Consider the following 16,753-nt stretch of genomic DNA (forward strand, 5'->3'; position numbering starts at 1 on the left):
AGCATAAAAAGAGAGTAGTCAATTAAAAAGTGTTTGCATGGGAAAAAGGGGAACTTCCCCTGCTGTAGCACCATATTCCACAATTCTGTCTTGTGTATCTAGAAGACTACTGTAGAACAGAAAGGCCACTGCCTATAGGAGGTTCTGACAATTTGTCTGTACTGTATCATTAGAGTCTCTTCAGATCCTTGGGTAAGGGCAGCAGGTTTTTCAGGTCAGAAGCTACTCCATACCCTTCACCCTAAACTTCCTGCATTCCCAGAATATTAAGTCACTCAGACTGGGGAGGATGAGGATACATTGGGAAAATATACCTGGTTCAGTACCATGACATGCTTTTCCACCCTGTGTATCTCCATTCTAGCTCTAATTAACCTGCCTATCTCAGTGTGTCTCTAAGTTTCCAGAGCATCCACTCCTTAAATAGCTGATTCACATAGCCTTTATGGACCAAATTATAGTTCCACACTGATTCTGCTTTTAATGGAGGGAATATTAACCACTGGGGAGAAATTCTTGTATGAATTCCAAAGAAGTGTGTTCTTCTGGAGGTCTGATAGGTTATTTCTTTCAAATTCATCTTGAATCAGAAGGCAGCAGTGTGAGCTTTTCATAATCACCTTTTTTCATAAGTTTCATAAGAGCTTTTCATAAGTCTCTTTTTCATCATGAAAGATGGAATGAGGGAGTTGGATTGACAAAGGAAATCACCACTGCTCCAAACAAGTCTCTTCAGTTTCCCCCAAATTAAGTACTATCCAATCTTTTTAGCCCCCAGCAATGGTTGAAGATGGGAAAACCACACTAGATATGCCAGGAAATAACAGCCCTGCTGCCTACTTAGAAGGGGAAGTTCCTGCAACATGTCCTGACACTGAATAAGAGAAAGGAAAATGGCTAAAGATAAATTCTTAGCATGATCCCAAGAGTAAAGTTAGATGGGAATGAGAAGTCTTAGGTTGGACTATTCACAATTCTTACAGCAACTGTGGTACTAAATAGTTAGGTATTGCATGTTTTAAAACATACTACTAACAGCCCTGCCTGATATAACTCAGTGAATTGAGCTTGGGACTGTGAACCAAAGGGTCGCTGGATCTATTCCTAGTCATGGCACATGCCTGGGTTGTAGGCCAGGTCCCTGGTAGGGAGCACTTGAGAAGCAACCACATATTGATGTTTCTTTCCCTCTCTTTATCTTTCTCTTCCCCCTCTCTAAAAATAAACAAATAAAATATTTTAAAAATTTAAAAAAACACATGCTACTAATGAGTTCTTCTCACCTACCTGGTCTGTGAGGGGCAAGCATAAGTTAGGTAAATACCAGGATTCTTGATCCCAGTAGGCAGTGGTTATAGTAACCTCAATTTTTTGTTAACTTAGAGGTATCCAAGTGACATCCCCATCAAAAGACCCAAATGATTTGAAGTGTAAACATTGAGATACATGAGAAAAGGAGACCTGCATTCATCCATTGAGGATATGAAAATGATAAACATATGCTCTAGTTAGAACATAAAATCCTGTATCAGATGATTTACTGTGCTCTGGTTTCCCTCTTCTGCCTCCACTGTACCTTGGAGTGTCAGCCTCCATCCCAATCCCAAACAACATGAAGGTGATGTCCCAGCTATTATTACCTTCTCTCTCCCTTTAAAAAAAAACCCAAATCAGCAAAATACTCAAGACAGTAGAAGACATAATAAAATCTTTATTTCTCCACACATTAGGAACATTTTAATTACAGTCCAGCTTTGCTAAGGTTCATTTTGCTAAGTAGTAAAATGCCAAAAGCACAGAAAAGCAAGGTTGGAGAGAACCCCTGATAATGAGGCACAAAATGAGAGGTTTTACTCAATTACTCCACTGTACAAGCTGCAGGCCCATGCAGGACCCTGAGAAAACAATCATTCTGGTATATGCCCTGAAGGAATCCTACTCTGCACTACATCCTCAGAGAATGCTTACAATGGACCACTGAAAAGAGTGGTCCTTGATGAATGGTTGCCAGTAAAATCCTAATGAAGAGCTAACTTGTTTGGGGAGAAGTTCTTTTAATAGTTGGGAGTTTCTTTTTAACCAGAGTTTCCCATTGGAATTAAAGACCCCAGCCACACTTTACAGTTACAGGTTCCACATTAGTTAGACTGTTTCCTGAGGCATATCCATAAGTGCTAAGTGGCCATATCCTCTGATCAGTCAGGATATATTCTGGTTAGGTTCTGGGCCTTCGGCTCAGCCCAGGGAAAGCTCAGTAATACACCTTAAGCAAATGAACAGAACTAGAAGGTCATAGAGAGCCTAAGGGGCATGGAGGCTAAGTTATTCTATAGGGAGGTGAGACAGCTGACCTGTGTGGGGACTGTAAATTGCACCTCTGACCCTTCTGGATATGTGGTAGCTACCCTTGTGCCCAAACATAGCAGTCGATCTTAAAGAAATAAAACCTATTTGGGGGCTACTCTTCCTTCTGAAAGGTTTATCAGAAAACTCAAGAAAATGTCCTGGTGGGCAGTCACCTATGAGCCTTATCCTCTCCAATTACACAGTTGCTCTTAGCTACATTAAACCAATTTCCAAATACCCAGAAGATAGAATCAGACAATGCTTTGACTTCCTTCAGGATCAGAGGATGGCTCCAAGTTCTCAACCCTGCCCTGAGAGTGCTGATGGCAGCAGACACAGTGAAGGTAGTCCACTATGTTGTGGGTGAAGAGTGAGCGCAGTGGATGCAAGTATTGGAAGAAAAGGAGCATGAAGCCAATGGAGATCAGGTAAGCAATAATAAGCTGCAAGGCAATCAAGGAATGACAGTAGTTCAGTAACACTTTCACTCCAAAGAACTTAAAAACCAGGACCATGATGACATTCTCCACCAATCTCACACTATAGTGCAGGCCCATATGTCCCCAGTTCTGACCTTTTTCAACAAGGTCCCTGTCTGCCAACTTCAACTGCAAAGCTGACCAGCAAGAGAAGTTGATGCCAGCATAGAGGACAGTAATGGAAATCAGTACTGTCAGGGTGCCAACCTGGCTGAAATTTTTTTCAATGTTATTAGGCATCTGGGCACCACTCCTCCAAAATTTAACCCAAGGCTCAAAGAGGATAATCAGGAAGTTGAGTAATAAGAAGGGCACAGCCTTCAATTTCAAAGTGGCTGAGAAGAGCACCAGAATCAGGAGACGGGAAGTGATCTCCAATGTCCTCCAGATGGTGATACAGAGGACTTCTAGCAGCCCAAGGCGAATCTTGTATTCATCGTACTTGATCTGGATAGCCAACATATTGCAGAGAGTAGCCCCATAGGTGACAGATATCAGGGAAAAGACCATTAGCACAGCTGTAAGAAGGGAAAAAAGAAACAAAAAATAGGCATTCAGTCAATGTTGGTGAAGCTTATATTCTGACCCAGACATCCAGAGAGATGATAGGTAAGACTTGAGGGCCCCAGTTAAGAGCAAACTCATGTATCAACACAGCTATGTAAATATAGCATTCACAGAAAGAAAATGGAAAAAAATAAACTAAAAAATATATTTTCATAATAGGGATTATATCAATTTTAAAAATCATTTTTATGTTTCTGTTTTCTAAATTTGCCATGATGAACATATACTGTAACATTTTAATAATCATATAAATGGACACAATGAACCTTAAAAAAGAGTAGGTCTGAAAACTACCATTGAGAGGCCACTAACACCAGCACAGCACATATAGAGAGATAGGACAGCACCTATCTGTTGAAACAGGCTTCTGACCAAACAATGAAGAAAACAGAAAAAAATGACATCTGAAAAAATCCAGTCTTAGGAGATTCACAAAGAATTCCTTTGTTTCTAGATTTTTTCCTTGATATATAATCTCTTCAACAAACTAATCTTGTTTGTGGGCATTTCTTAGAATGTATCAAAATGTATACTGGAAATTTGTCACTCCAATGCTTTGGTATACTTTAGGATTGTCAAACTTCCAGCAGAATGCTTTAAAATATAGAAACTTCAGCCCTGGCTGGTGTAGCTCAGTGGATTGAGTGCAGGGCTGCGAACCAGACGATTGCGGTTTGATTCCCAGTCAGGGCACATGCCTGGGTTGCAGGCCAGTTCCTGGCAGGGGATGCACCAGAAGCAACCATACATTGATATTTCTCTCTCTCTCTCCTTCCCTTCCCCTCTAAAGATAAATAAATAAATAAATGTATAGAAACTTCATTTCTTTGCCTACAACATACATACCACTGTATGTTAGAGTAGGGGCCTGAAGGGTTAGAATACTTCCTGACCTGCTATACAAAATCTCAACTATAGATCACACCAAGGCCCTTTACTTTTCTTCCTTTATATCAAAGGATACTTGTAACTAAGAAAAGTCTAGTACTCTCAAGGAGAATAAGGGGGCCTGAGGGGTACTTGTCCAAAAAAAAAACAGCTAGAGTTTTCTGTTTCCATAAAAACACTGCATCCAGGGAACTAGAGCAATCGAGATAATCTGCAAGAAAAGTGACAACATCCCCATGCCCCCAAAAGGATGTGCAGCTTTGTTTTCTACATCTTTTTCAACTCTAAGTAGAGTGTTGGAATCTCAAAGACTGCAATGGGAGATTTTCTTAAAATGTCTATTCTGCCCTGGCTGGTGTAGCTCATTGGATTGAGCATGGGCTGCAAACCAAAGGGTCACCAGTTCAATTCCCAGTCATGCTAAGTTGTGGGCCAGGTCCCCAGTGGGAGCCATGTGAGAAGCAACCATACATTGATGTTTCTCTCCCTCTCTTTCTCCCTCCCTTCCCCTCTCTAAAAATAAATAAATGAAATCTTTTTAAAAATGTATATTCTTAGCTTTAGTTTTTATATTTTTCCCATTTTTATTGAGATATAACTGAAAATAACATTGTATTAGTTTAAGGTGTGCAACATAATTATTTCATATAGTCTTAGCTTTATAAACCACGCTCAGTTCCATGCTCAAGAGTTAGAATGTCACAGTGTATGTACATCTATCCAGCGTGATAATGCTTTCCCTTAAATTGGAATTCATTTATTGATAGTAGCTGTAATAAAACAAGGAAAGCCTGATGCTTCCAATAAATGTAAAAATACCTTCCATTTGTCTCCCTACAAATAGACTCATGCCATGAGAGATCATAATGCTGATCGTAAATTTGGTCATCTATGCTAATCTAGATGGCCTCCAACAGAAAAAGGGATTAGGAGAGGGGTGGCAAAGAGAAGACAGGAGGGAAATTAAAACAAAAAGTTTTTTTACAAAAACTTAAAAAGAGATGGCATTGTCATAAAGTTTTTAACAGGAGAAATCACTGAAGAATTGAAAACAAGGCCTTGAAAAAGCTTCCTTTACATCCTTTGAATAGTAGTATAATTAGAAACACAGGCTCTAAAGGCAGACATCCTGAATTCTAATCCAGTCTTTGCCCCCTATTACTTATGGAACTTTGGGAAATTTGCTTAATTTCTCAGTGCTTCTATTTCCTCATTTGTAAAATGGATATAACAACAACAATTTTCTTATAGAATTGTTGTGAAGACCAAATGAAATAATTAAATGTCCCTAGAGGAATGCCAGGAACATAGTAAATGCTATCTGCTAACTCTTATCATTATCACCATCCCCTGTTTCCAAAAGTGTAGTGGGTGCATTTACTTAGCCACTACCTTGACACTTTGGAAATCAGGTGATTTTAAAACTGATAGAACACCTAGAAATAAGCCTCACAAAAATGTGCAAGTCCTATAGCAAAATAACTATGCTTTCACACTAATGGCATAGATTGTGGTGAGATTTCATGGAGGTATACTGATCTCCAAACTCATCAAGTTGTATAAATTAAATGGGTAGGGGGTTTTGTTTGTGCATCATATCTCAATAAAGTGATTTAAAATATTTACTGAAATTAAGAGATATATTATCTTCTAATATGAAATTAATTGATCCTATAAGAATTATGCTGAGTGAAATAAGCCAGGCGGTGAAAGACAAATACCATATGATATCACTGTTAACAGGGATATAAACAAAACAAACAAGCAAGCAAAATATGACCAATGACACTCAATTACGGAACAGGCTGACAGGGTCCAGAGGGAAGAGGGGAGAGAATCATAGGGGAAAAGGGGATGGACTCACATGAACAAGTATAAAGGACACATGGACAATAACTAAGGGTGGGGGTGGAAATGAGAGGGAGGTGGGGAGCATGGGGCGGGGGGCGGGCATGGTTGGGAATATAAGACAGAAAGCTGTACTTGAACAAGAATTAAATTAAAAAATTATTTAAAAAATAAATAAAAATAAAAAAAGAATGTAAATTTCCTCCAAAACAGCATAAATAATTTAATATAATCCAAATCACAGCCTCAATGAAATGTTATTTCATTTGTTGTTATTGTTTGCTTTTTGTTTTTTGGGGGAATTGACAAATCAATTGTGGAAAATCATCTATTTGAAAGATCAGGCTAAATTGCTCTATCAACCCTGGCTGGTGTGGCTCAGTGGACTGAGCACCAGCCTGTGAACCAAAGAATCACCAGGTTTGATTCCCAATCAGCACGCATGCCTGGGTTGCAGGTCAGGTCCCCAGTAGGGCATGTGGGAGAGGCAACCACACATTGATACTTCCCTCCCTCCCTCTTTTTCTTCCTCCTTTCCTTTCTGTCCTAAAATAAATAAATAAAATCTATAAATACATAAATTGCTCTATTACATGTGATTTGCGAGAGAGCCTTTATAAAAAAGGCATAAGTTCTAAAAGCAATAATTTAAATACATAAAACCTAATCCCTCAGAATGCCTGAAGATACAGGTATATTATCTTATACATGCATCACATGTGTGCTGCACATTACATGCATGGCCTGCACATGCATGTTTAAAACATGTGTATGTATATGACACAAATGTACACATATATACATACTTGCTGTCCACAGTAGAGAAAGGATTAATAGGCAGAATAAGTAAATAGCTCCTGCAAATAAAAAGATAAAGCCACTAAAAGAGTAAAACATATAAACAAGCAATCTAAAGAATATAATGACCAAACATGAAAAGATGCTCATTTTCATTCATAATGAAGAATGCATTATCTTTAAAATCAGTTATTTTATAGTTACACAATTAAATAATATTTAGTTTAAAATATGAAGAAACAGGCACATTCATATACTGTTGGTAAGAATATAAATTCATACAACCTTTTGGGTGGGTTACTTGGCAGTACTGATAAAATTCTAAACATGCATATCCTTTTACCCAGCAAGTCTACTGCTCAGACTTTATCATACAAAGCCTCATTCCAGTACACATATTTTCACTAGAGCATAGTTTATAATTAGAAATAATGTTTTGCATGGAAAAATTGGAAACAAACTTTAATCCTACCAATAAAAGATTAGGGAATTAAGAAAGAATGGTCCAGTTCATATCAGGGAAATATATATATTATATATTTATTATTATTATTATATATGTATGTATGTATTAATAACTGTTGAAGAAAAACATACCAATGGCTTACCTCGGAAAAAGGCATGCTGCTGAATAGAATGTTTAATAGTCCTTTTTTTGCAAAAATATATGTACATATATATGTTGTATGTATGTATATATTTACATAGTAAAATGAAGGATATATACTAAATGATTAAAGGAGGTTACCTTTAGGAAGTGAAACTACCCCTCCTCTTTTATATGTATATATATTCTGTATGGTTATGAATATTTATTAGATTTTTATAATTAAATAATAAGGATAAAATAACATTAAAATTTAACATTAAAAAGGATCAAAATAATAAAACATGATAATGATAAAAATTTAAACCATACAGAAAGGTATAAAGTACAAAGTAAAAGTTGGCTGACTCATTTCCGCTCCCCAAAGGTAAATTGTTTCTTGCATATCTTTCCAGAAATTTTTATGTGCATATACAATTACCTGTAAGTCAATTGGCTTGTGCATGTATTACTTTTGTAATGTATACATATTTTAATTAGATGATTTGATGACCATCAAAATTCTCAGGAGGAAAAGCATCATAATTTCCAGAGATCTTTCTCCTTTCACTATTGTCCATTGTAGTTGTGTGAAAAGCTTCAAGACTAATAGAACTTCATGAATAATTCTTAGTGGAGAAAAATATAAAAGAGGAAAAATTTCTTCCTTACATTTATTTGAGACATGGGGCTTTGCCAATTAGGGTCAGCAGTATAATAATAATAAGGAAATGGTCCAAAGTTGTATCCAGAGCTGTATCAGTTCCAGCCCAAGCAGGCTAATCCTAAACTATTAAAACTCATTAACAGTACTGTATCTTGACTTTGAAAACACTGACTCACATTTCATCTTCTGCTGAAGGTCTTACTCATTTTAGGATCCCTTTTACAGATGGGAAATTAAGACAGAGATGTCTTTGGTGACTTTCTCTGAAGATCACAGAGAAGGTCAGTACTGAGACCAGGCCTGACTCTCATCAGTATTCAATCCATACCCATTTTAGAAATTTCTCCCCACTGGAGTTGGAAAAAGTGATTAAATCACTGGCTCCCAAGTGTGGCTGATCAGAATCAACAGAGTACATTAAAAAACACAGATTCCTACCCTCCCCAAATTCAGATTGATTCAGGTCTTAGTAGACAATGTAATTTTAAAAAGGAGCTTCATGATCAGTAATATTTGGGAACCTCTTATTTAAATATAGTCACCCCCTAAACCAACCAACCAAGCAAACAGACAGTCAAACAATCTCCAGTATAATTTAAACACTCTGAGCTAGTAAAAATGCTCTACTGACTATTGGTATTACTAGCTTCTTCTGAGGAGGTTTATTACTAGCCTAGAGAGGGTTTATGTATGGCATTTTTAGTCTAAATAACTTATCCCAGTTAAAGAAATCTGGGAGACTTGAGATGTCTGGATCCCTAAGTTCCTTGACTACCTTCCAGTGCTGTCCAATAGAACTTTCTGTAATGATGGAAATGTTCCGTAACGTGTGTGCTGTCCAATAAGTGACCACTAGCTACATGTAGCTATTGAACACTTGAAATGTAGCCATTGTGACTGAGAGTGTAAATCTTTAATTTTTCATTTTAATACCCACAGGAAGCTGTTGGCTACTGTATTGGATAGCTCAGGTCTAGATTTCTAAGATGGTTGATTTCAGTGGAGCCCTCCCCCATCTTGACCCCACTCACCTCTACCCAGGGGTACCTCTGCAGAGATCAGGGTCACATAGAGCTGATAGGTCAGTTGGGGCACTGAACCCAGGAAAGCTTGGATCTGTGACATACGTTTGTAAGCATTGCGGTGCATAGCCAGGGTCCGGATGGAGTGTCCCACCTCCCATTCTATCATCACCTCCTCGCCATTTATTAGCATCTTCTTTCGGGTGAGGCTGACATAGGGCTCCTCCTGCCCCTCTTTCTTCCACAGTGTGAGGTACTTAATCATGGCCTCCAGACATCTGCAGAAGTAAAGCATCACGGGAACTTAACTAAAGCTATCCTGGGAAGAGAGGTTTTAGTGATTGGAGGAAAATAACTCAGAGAAGTGTGCCACTTTTTTTGCCATTCCTTCTCTCCCATTATACTCATTTCTTGTGAGTCAAAGAGATGGTCATGCCTTCTACAACTTACTTGAGTCTAAATCCATTTTTTTTAGGCAATCATCCACCAATCTAAGAACACCATTTCAGAAGTGTTTCTTTAAGGAGTTAAGGAATTGCTTTATCTCCTTAAGAATAAGCCTATGATTTTTTAAACGTGACTTAAATGAAAAAATATTAAGAAAACAATGTGAGAAAATAATGAATTTTAAAAAGGCCCTGGTTATCATAACACCTCAAGTTCCTGAGATAAAGTGTTCCTTATTCAAAGCATTCAGCTCCATAACTGGGGCTTTTGAGTTCTGCTTTTTTAAGACAAAACCGACAACTATGATTATGTATGTATCAGCCCAAAAGTCTTGAAGAGAATCTGGAAAAAACCTCTCATATACATGGAAGAGCCATTGAGCAACAAAGGTTCTTAAAATATTTAATAGCTCAGAAATTAATGTACTATTTACCTAGGGCACCTCAAAAGATCTCTCTCCAGGTTGCTTTTGGGGCCTCTTGACCTGTTTGGGGACAACAGCTTTTAAACGCCACTATTTCTTTTTTTAAAGATTTTATTTATTTATCTCTAGAGAGGAAGGGAAGGAGAGAAGGAGAGAAACATCAATGTATGGTTGCCTCTCAAAAGTCCCCTGTTGGGAACTGGCCCCCATGTGCCCTGACTGGGAATCAAACCGCGATCATGTGGTTTGCAGGCCCCTGCTCAATCCACTGAGTTACACCAGCCAGGGCAAACTCCACTATTTCTTCACAAAGAGGAAAACACCTTCATAAGAGCCTATGCCCCTCGAATTAGTGATAAGAGCACATTCCCTGCTGTACCCCTTCCATGTCCCCCATATAAATCAGAAGTCATTTGAAGTTCTAGTGTGATGAATAGGAGAGAAGCCACTAGAACTTCCTGTTTTGGAACACCTGAATTAGGAACACTTCCTCTATTCACACTGAAATGAGTGAAAACTGTGGACTATTTCTTACGATAAGTAAGAGCAGTCAGGATGAAAATTAAGCCATCTTTCCTGACAGACTGAAAGCATGGAGGGGGTGGATATTTATCTTGCCCACCACCCTTAACACATAGTGGGTATTTGATAAAGGGTTACTTGTTGAGTAAGTGAAAGAGTGAGAAAGAAAAAAAGAATAAAGGTTGCGAAATAATAGGAGGAGAGAATAATAACAACAATGGAGTTTTAAAAAAATAGACCAAAGACAAGCAATGATATATATGCTCTCTAGGCCTTTGGCTCCCAAGAGGAACATGTGCTGGCTGCCATTCTCTATAGGATTCCTTTGAGACTGGTGCTAGTGTGCCAGTCTGAAGTGTGCAGTTTGTCACATCCACTTTCTAGGGACAAACTCCAAAAGGCAGGAGAGAAAAAGATGGAAGGAGAGAACAGAGAGGAAAAAAAGTAATATTCTCTTCCTATTTAGAGAAAATTCCTAAGGGAATTTCCAACAAAAGATTTTAGATTTTAACCCAAGTCCATCAATGCTATTGCTGAATAAAATATTGAAGGAGGCAGTGGCACAAAACATTCTGTTAATGCTTATCTTCTTAAGGACATTTACTGGTTTAAGTAAGTGTGTTTGCCTTACTTATAAGTTTCAGAGATTTCACCAAGGCCATGTACACAGTCAGTGACAGAGGGAGGGTTACATGCCAGGTCTCCTGAATTCAGGGTCACTGTTTCTGTTGATATCCCATATTTTCTCTGATGGAACCTAATCAATTGCTCCCTGTTTAAACATATATTGTTTAACATTTGTAAAGGGAGAGTTCCATCCTTAATGAGTTTCAGACTCTGCTTATCTCTATATGGATATCTTTCCATTGCAATTACAACATCAGCACTCTGACCCATTTTCCTCAGCTGACTGTAGGTTTCTGCCTCTCTTGCAATCAAGACAAACTTGGTCCATTCCTTTCTCCTGACCTCATAAGTTTTGCAATGCCTCCCTATCTGGAAAATCCCATGGTGTCCAGATGAGACTGCTGACACAGATGCCTGTCTTCCTGGGATAAGGCACATTCTTATACCGTCAATGCAACCTGAATAGAAGGACTTGATGCTGTTACTTTGTGCTACAGCATCTAGATGGAATCTTTCTTTGCTCCCTTCTAACCATGTACCTTTACTTCAGAAAGACACAAAGAGATACACAAGACACCAATGAACTGACAGAAAAAAAATGAACTACAGTGGGTTGGGGGTTACCACAGATAGCTTAAAATATTTTCAAATATCTCCAGGAAATTTTTAAATGCTAGCAGCATAAGCCCAAGCAGTTCAGGGTAAAGAAACTGAATGTGAGAAGGCATGGAGTGGGAAAGGACATTTCTTTCAGTTTACAGAGCATCTAAAAGGCAGAGTCAAAATAACACACTCTTTAAGCTAATATGGCCTGTGTGCAAAAGGTGACCACATCAGTTGGTCCCATACCAATTTTCATGATGCAAATACAGATAGCAAATGTTGTCTAGTGAAGTCTTATCAATGGTACCATACACACATTTGGAATACAGGTACATGGTACATATTCATCGTGGTGGCATTTAAGATTTCAAATAAGATTTTTCAGATGGTAAGCAGGGAAGCCAAGAGTGGGAGAGAATGAGAAAATCACTTAGAGGCACAGTATCAGTCTTGTAAATATTAGCTTCATCTTTCTCAGCACAAGTGCAGGGATGGAGTGAGACAGGGAGAGGAGAGGAGAGGAGAGGAGAGGAGAGAAGAGATGAAAATTTACTCACCTGATAACAGGTCCCAAGAGGATTAGATGCATGAACAATGATAGAGGCTTGTCTTTGGCCAGATCTCTGTGGACAAAAATGAGTGTCAATTGGACCATAATGGATGAAAACATAAAGAAGGAAAAGGTGTATGCCATCCAGTAGGTCTCACTATTCTTTCGATAGAATCTAACCATGTACAAGGCAGACGCAGCCTCCCCACAGTATAAAAAGGTGGAGAAAATGATGCCAAATGGAAAGGTAAACCGGGGGTTGGCCCCACGGATGATATCTTCCTCCAGAGGTGAAATCGGATCCACACTTGGCTCCTCAGGAATTTCATAAACTCGTTCCATTGTCGAGTTTCTGTAGTTTTGGTCTGGTCTTCAGAGAACCTTCTCCCCACCTCCTAAGAGAAACCTATAGTCACTGCAGTCCAAGTACCGGTTAGGAAAGCTGTCAAGGCCAATTCCAAATGGAGATATACTAGTTAGAGCAAGAAAAACCTCTCTTGTAGTCTCAAATAAGACTTGTTGGAGCCTGGGATGGAGAGCCCTGAAGTACCACTTTGAGCTTGATTCTTGATTGGCTCAGGATTCCAATCGGCAATATACGTGCTGTAAAACTTGGACAAGACAGAAGCAAGCATTTTAGCGCCCCGTCCAAAGTCCAATTCTAGGCATTTGAAGGACCATGGAGACCACTGTTTCCGTGTGGACACCTCCTTTCTTAGCCTCCCAGCCGGAAGGATAGCCACTCAATCGTGCACCAATTCTCAGCAACTCTTCTCCAGAAGACCTGACCTACGTGCCCTTTCAAATTAGCTGAGAACTGAGCATGGGTAGTAGAGGGGGCACAACCTGAGTGGTTCAATATCTAGGTGGCACAGCTATTGCTTGGCTGTGGCCACCAGCTCGTTGCCTGGCCAGGTACTCTCTCAGGACCCGCTCTCAAAGGAGAGTTCTCAGGAACGTTCCTCCGGTTCCACAAGCCCCACCCCGAAGAAAGCTTGTCCGGAGCAGGAGTAAAGCTACCACCGTATCCCTGAGCGCAGTCTTTGGAGAGAAAAAAACTGAACGTGTGCACTACAGGATTACTGTAGCGCGCGATACAGCGAAAGTTGGAGGGGTTTCTTTCCCATGAAGAAACTTTACTTGTGAGAAGCACGATGCATGGGGCGCCAACCTGATCGGACAGATATCGCTGAACTTGAGTGCCGTCTGCTGCTGGCGTCCTAGTTCAGCTGTGAGAGGATGGTAGCTTCGGGAACTGAGGCACTGAAGACGGGGGCTGGCGAAATGGGAGGGACAACTGGGGCTCCTCAAAGTCAGCCTGTGAGTTCCAGCACGGGATGTTGGTTGTGGAAAGGTGGACAAAAAAGGGCTTGGGCCAATCTTCAGAAGCACTTCTCACCACAACTCCCAGACCCGGAGGGAGCCACGGCTATCCTCTTCCCTGAAAACAGCAGGCAACCACTTCTACCCCGCCCTCCTGAAGTAGCTTGCTCCCACACCCGCTCAACCCACGCGGTTAGGCAGGTGTGTCTCCAGGCCTCAAGGTTGAGCCTCCCTAGGTCCTATTGCCCTCCAGATAATACCACGGTGGGGTTGAGAGAAGACCTGGGAGGCGATTGACCCTATGAAGGAGAGGGAAGATAGAAAAAGATGAGGGGTGTCAAGACTCAAGGTTAGCCTACAGACAGTGAAAGCTCGTATTATATGTTTTGATTTCTCCACTTGCAAAATGAGGCCAGGATAGGAACTTTAGAATGAACTTACAGGTCTTTGGCTGGAAGGTTCTGAAGAGGTGCCAAATTCTAAATAAACTAGAGAGGAGCCAAGAGAGCTGTTAATAGAAACTAAGAGGGGTGTCTTAAAGAGTTCTGAAAATTGCCTGGATTCTTAAGAGCAATACTACCCTATCTTGCTGTGCTTTTGTTTTCATGTGTCTTCATTTGCATAATTATCAACCCCAGAGAAAAAGAGAAAACATTGGCATCCCAGTAGTAATATAAATGTAGCAGAGCCTGTGACAATCTCCTTTCGCTGCAGGAAATGAGTGAAAATCTATGTGAGGAGTGGCCAAGTAGCAGCCACCAAAATGGTGAAAGACAGTCTTGTCATGTTGGATTTGCCCCTGGGCTGACTCAGAGGCAGTTCAACTTCTAAAGTTGTTGTCTTTGAAACAGTCACCCCATCTTGGTCTGCACCTGTGCTACCAGCTGGGCTAGCAAGCTGATCTTTCCTCTTTTCTGTTTCACCAGGCAGCTCAACACTGAGAACATCTCAGACATGGCATTGATTGGTTGGGACTTTCCAACTAGCATAAGATTCTCCACCAACAGTATATGATACAGAACCTCTTAGGGGCTTCTTAGAATCCTATTTTCAAGATGGAACCCAACTAAGGTGACAAACTCGTCTCAGTTTGCTGAGACAAGATGAGTTGTTCACCCTAGCACTGGAGACTGAAGCTAAGAACAATGTAGAATCCCAATGTTTTTCCTTTGTCTTTTCTTCTTCCCTGTGCCCTCATCACTCTCCAAATATATAAATCTACAAGGCCTTCCTACTTTGTTCCAAAACCACTCCTTTTTTCTGCCATTCAAGACTCTATGGTTACCACACTAGTATCTCTCACCCCAACTGTACTGCCCACATTACCTTTGCTCCAGTCCAGCAGGTTTTCTCACTTAATCATACTTGACTTGCTCACTCCCATCTCTGTGCCTTGTTGAGGCAATTTATGGCCCCCTTCATTCTTTCTCTGTAGTCCAAACCCTAATCTTCCTTTAAGGGTCAACTCAAGCATAGGCATACCTCATTTTGTTGTCCTTCACTTTATTGTGCTTCGCAAATGTTTTTTTTTTTTTTAATAAATTGAAGGCAAAATCCTCCACCAGCAAAAAGATTATGACTCACTGTACTGTGGTGGTCTGGAACTGAACCAGCAATAGCTCCAAAGTATTCCTGTACTACTTCCTCCAGGAAGCCTTCTCTCACCTCCCTCACCCTCACTTTTCCCTCTGACTTTGTGCTACTGGTACATGCTCTCTTGTCCTAATTCTTCAACAACTTCTGTGTTTGCCTTGTCTCTCCAACAGAAGTGTAGACCCAGGGAGGAATCCACAATTACTACTTACTGTAGTTCTTGTTGATAACAATAGTGATTGGCAAATGGTAATGATGATGAAGCTTCCTCCTCGATGCTTCCTCCAGGAAACCATGCAAGACTCAGGCACACTCATCTTTAAAAGCTATAATTACTGTAATGAGGACACAAAATTCCTTGGGACACCCATTGTCTCAGTCAGCCATTCAGCTCACAAAGAATGCCAGCCCACATGATCTCTGCCTTCTCAAAGTTCCTACAATGCATTTTTGTCAATACCACGGTTCAGCACCATATTACCAATTATTTCAAGTGTATCAATTTTCACTCCATAACTAAATTACCATATGCTCCTTGAAGGCAGAGCCTCTGCTGTTATACTTTTTCGGGATTTCCCCATGGCTGGTATAGACCTGTAAATTCCCTGACATCTGATACCCCACACCCACCACCTTCTCTATTTTCAGCCTCAGGACTCTCTGGCGCTCTAGGTCACTATATCCTCTGGTCTCTTATTTCCCTGTTCCTTTTGCCCTGCTGGGAGAAACTGAGAATGTTTATTGTAGTTCCTGTTGATAACAATAGTGATTGACAAACAGTAATGGTGATGAAGCTTATCCTGGGCTGTCCAACTCTTTCCTCTTTCAGACAATCTCCAGACTTCAGTCCTTTGCTCTTCTTAGAACTACTGATGTGGAAAATGTTGACAGTTGGGAGACTGCCGAGGCCCTGGGAACTCCTTCTCCATTAAGAGCACCAATCACCCAAGGTTGGTCAACTGAAGTGATACCCTTAGGCTGCCTGTTCCCTGAATGCTAGATAGTGTTTGGGGTCAATTTACTCTTCTTCTTGAAGAACCACAGTTCTTCAGGAAAAGGTAACCCAAGATTTAACTCCTTACCCACCCCTACCTCTAACTCTTAACTCAGCAGGAACAGAAAATGGGACTGAAAGCTCTCAGTATCTTTATAAGCATACAGAAATCCTCTGAATCATATAAGAGTCGGGGATAGGTTTGAGCTTTCAAAGCCACTGCAACCAAAGCTGACTTGTAAGGGGTACTGGCATCTCTAAGGGGAGAGGAAAGAAAAGAGAAAGGTGTGCAGCAAGTGGCTGATAGTCCAGTCACAGAATACTAGGTGGTGGAAGGTGATATGCAAGGCCCAGAGTATCAGTAGCTAGTATGGAAGAATGGCTTTCTTCTATAGAATGACCAGTTTGGATTGTTAACCTTAAAAGATACCTGATGCAAAATCATTCACTGCTTCCCCTGGGCCTTCTC

General features: G+C 40.2%; 1 protein-coding gene across 3 annotated transcripts; it reads right to left on the bottom strand.

Moving 5' to 3' along the window:
• Nucleotides 1-1,723: 1,723 nt before the first annotated feature.
• XKRX (XK related X-linked) lies at nucleotides 1,724-14,234 on the bottom strand. Of its 3 annotated transcripts, none has more exons than XM_037060185.1 (4): nucleotides 14,139-14,234; nucleotides 12,382-12,447; nucleotides 9,211-9,479; nucleotides 1,724-3,343 (listed from the first exon to the last, which is right to left on the bottom strand). In XM_037060185.1, the coding sequence occupies exons 2-4, from the start codon at nucleotides 12,411-12,413 to the stop codon at nucleotides 2,598-2,600; spliced, it is 1,047 nt and encodes a 348-aa protein (XP_036916080.1). In that variant the 5' UTR covers nucleotides 12,414-12,447; nucleotides 14,139-14,234; the 3' UTR covers nucleotides 1,724-2,597. The 3 variants fall into 3 exon arrangements, with proteins under 3 accessions (XP_036916080.1, XP_036916081.1, XP_036916079.1); XM_037060186.1 differs by lacking the exon at nucleotides 14,139-14,234 and adding an exon at nucleotides 13,546-13,841; XM_037060184.1 differs by lacking the exon at nucleotides 14,139-14,234 and having other exon boundaries at nucleotides 12,382-13,841.
• Between the last annotated feature and the right edge of the window lie 2,519 nt (nucleotides 14,235-16,753).

The sequence above is a fragment of the Sturnira hondurensis genome, unplaced genomic scaffold (genome assembly GCF_014824575.4).
Source record: "Sturnira hondurensis isolate 20B ecotype Veracruz unplaced genomic scaffold, ASM1482457v3 Scaffold0011472, whole genome shotgun sequence".
NCBI lineage: Eukaryota > Metazoa > Chordata > Mammalia > Chiroptera > Phyllostomidae > Sturnira > Sturnira hondurensis.

What these genes read in the sequence shown, in the direction of transcription:
- XKRX (XM_037060184.1), bottom strand. Translation starts at nt 12,716, where the DNA reads ATGGAACGAGTTTATGAAATTCCTGAGGAGCCAAGTGTGGATCCGATT. An exon ending in CTCTTGGGACCTGTTATCAG is followed by an intron (nt 9,480 to 12,381) that starts GTGAGTAAATTT and finishes TTACTTCTGCAG; the next exon opens with ATGTCTGGAGGCCATGATTA. An exon ending in AGAGGTACCCCTGGGTAGAG is followed by an intron (nt 3,344 to 9,210) that starts GTGAGTGGGGTC and finishes CCCTTCTTACAG; the next exon opens with CTGTGCTAATGGTCTTTTCC.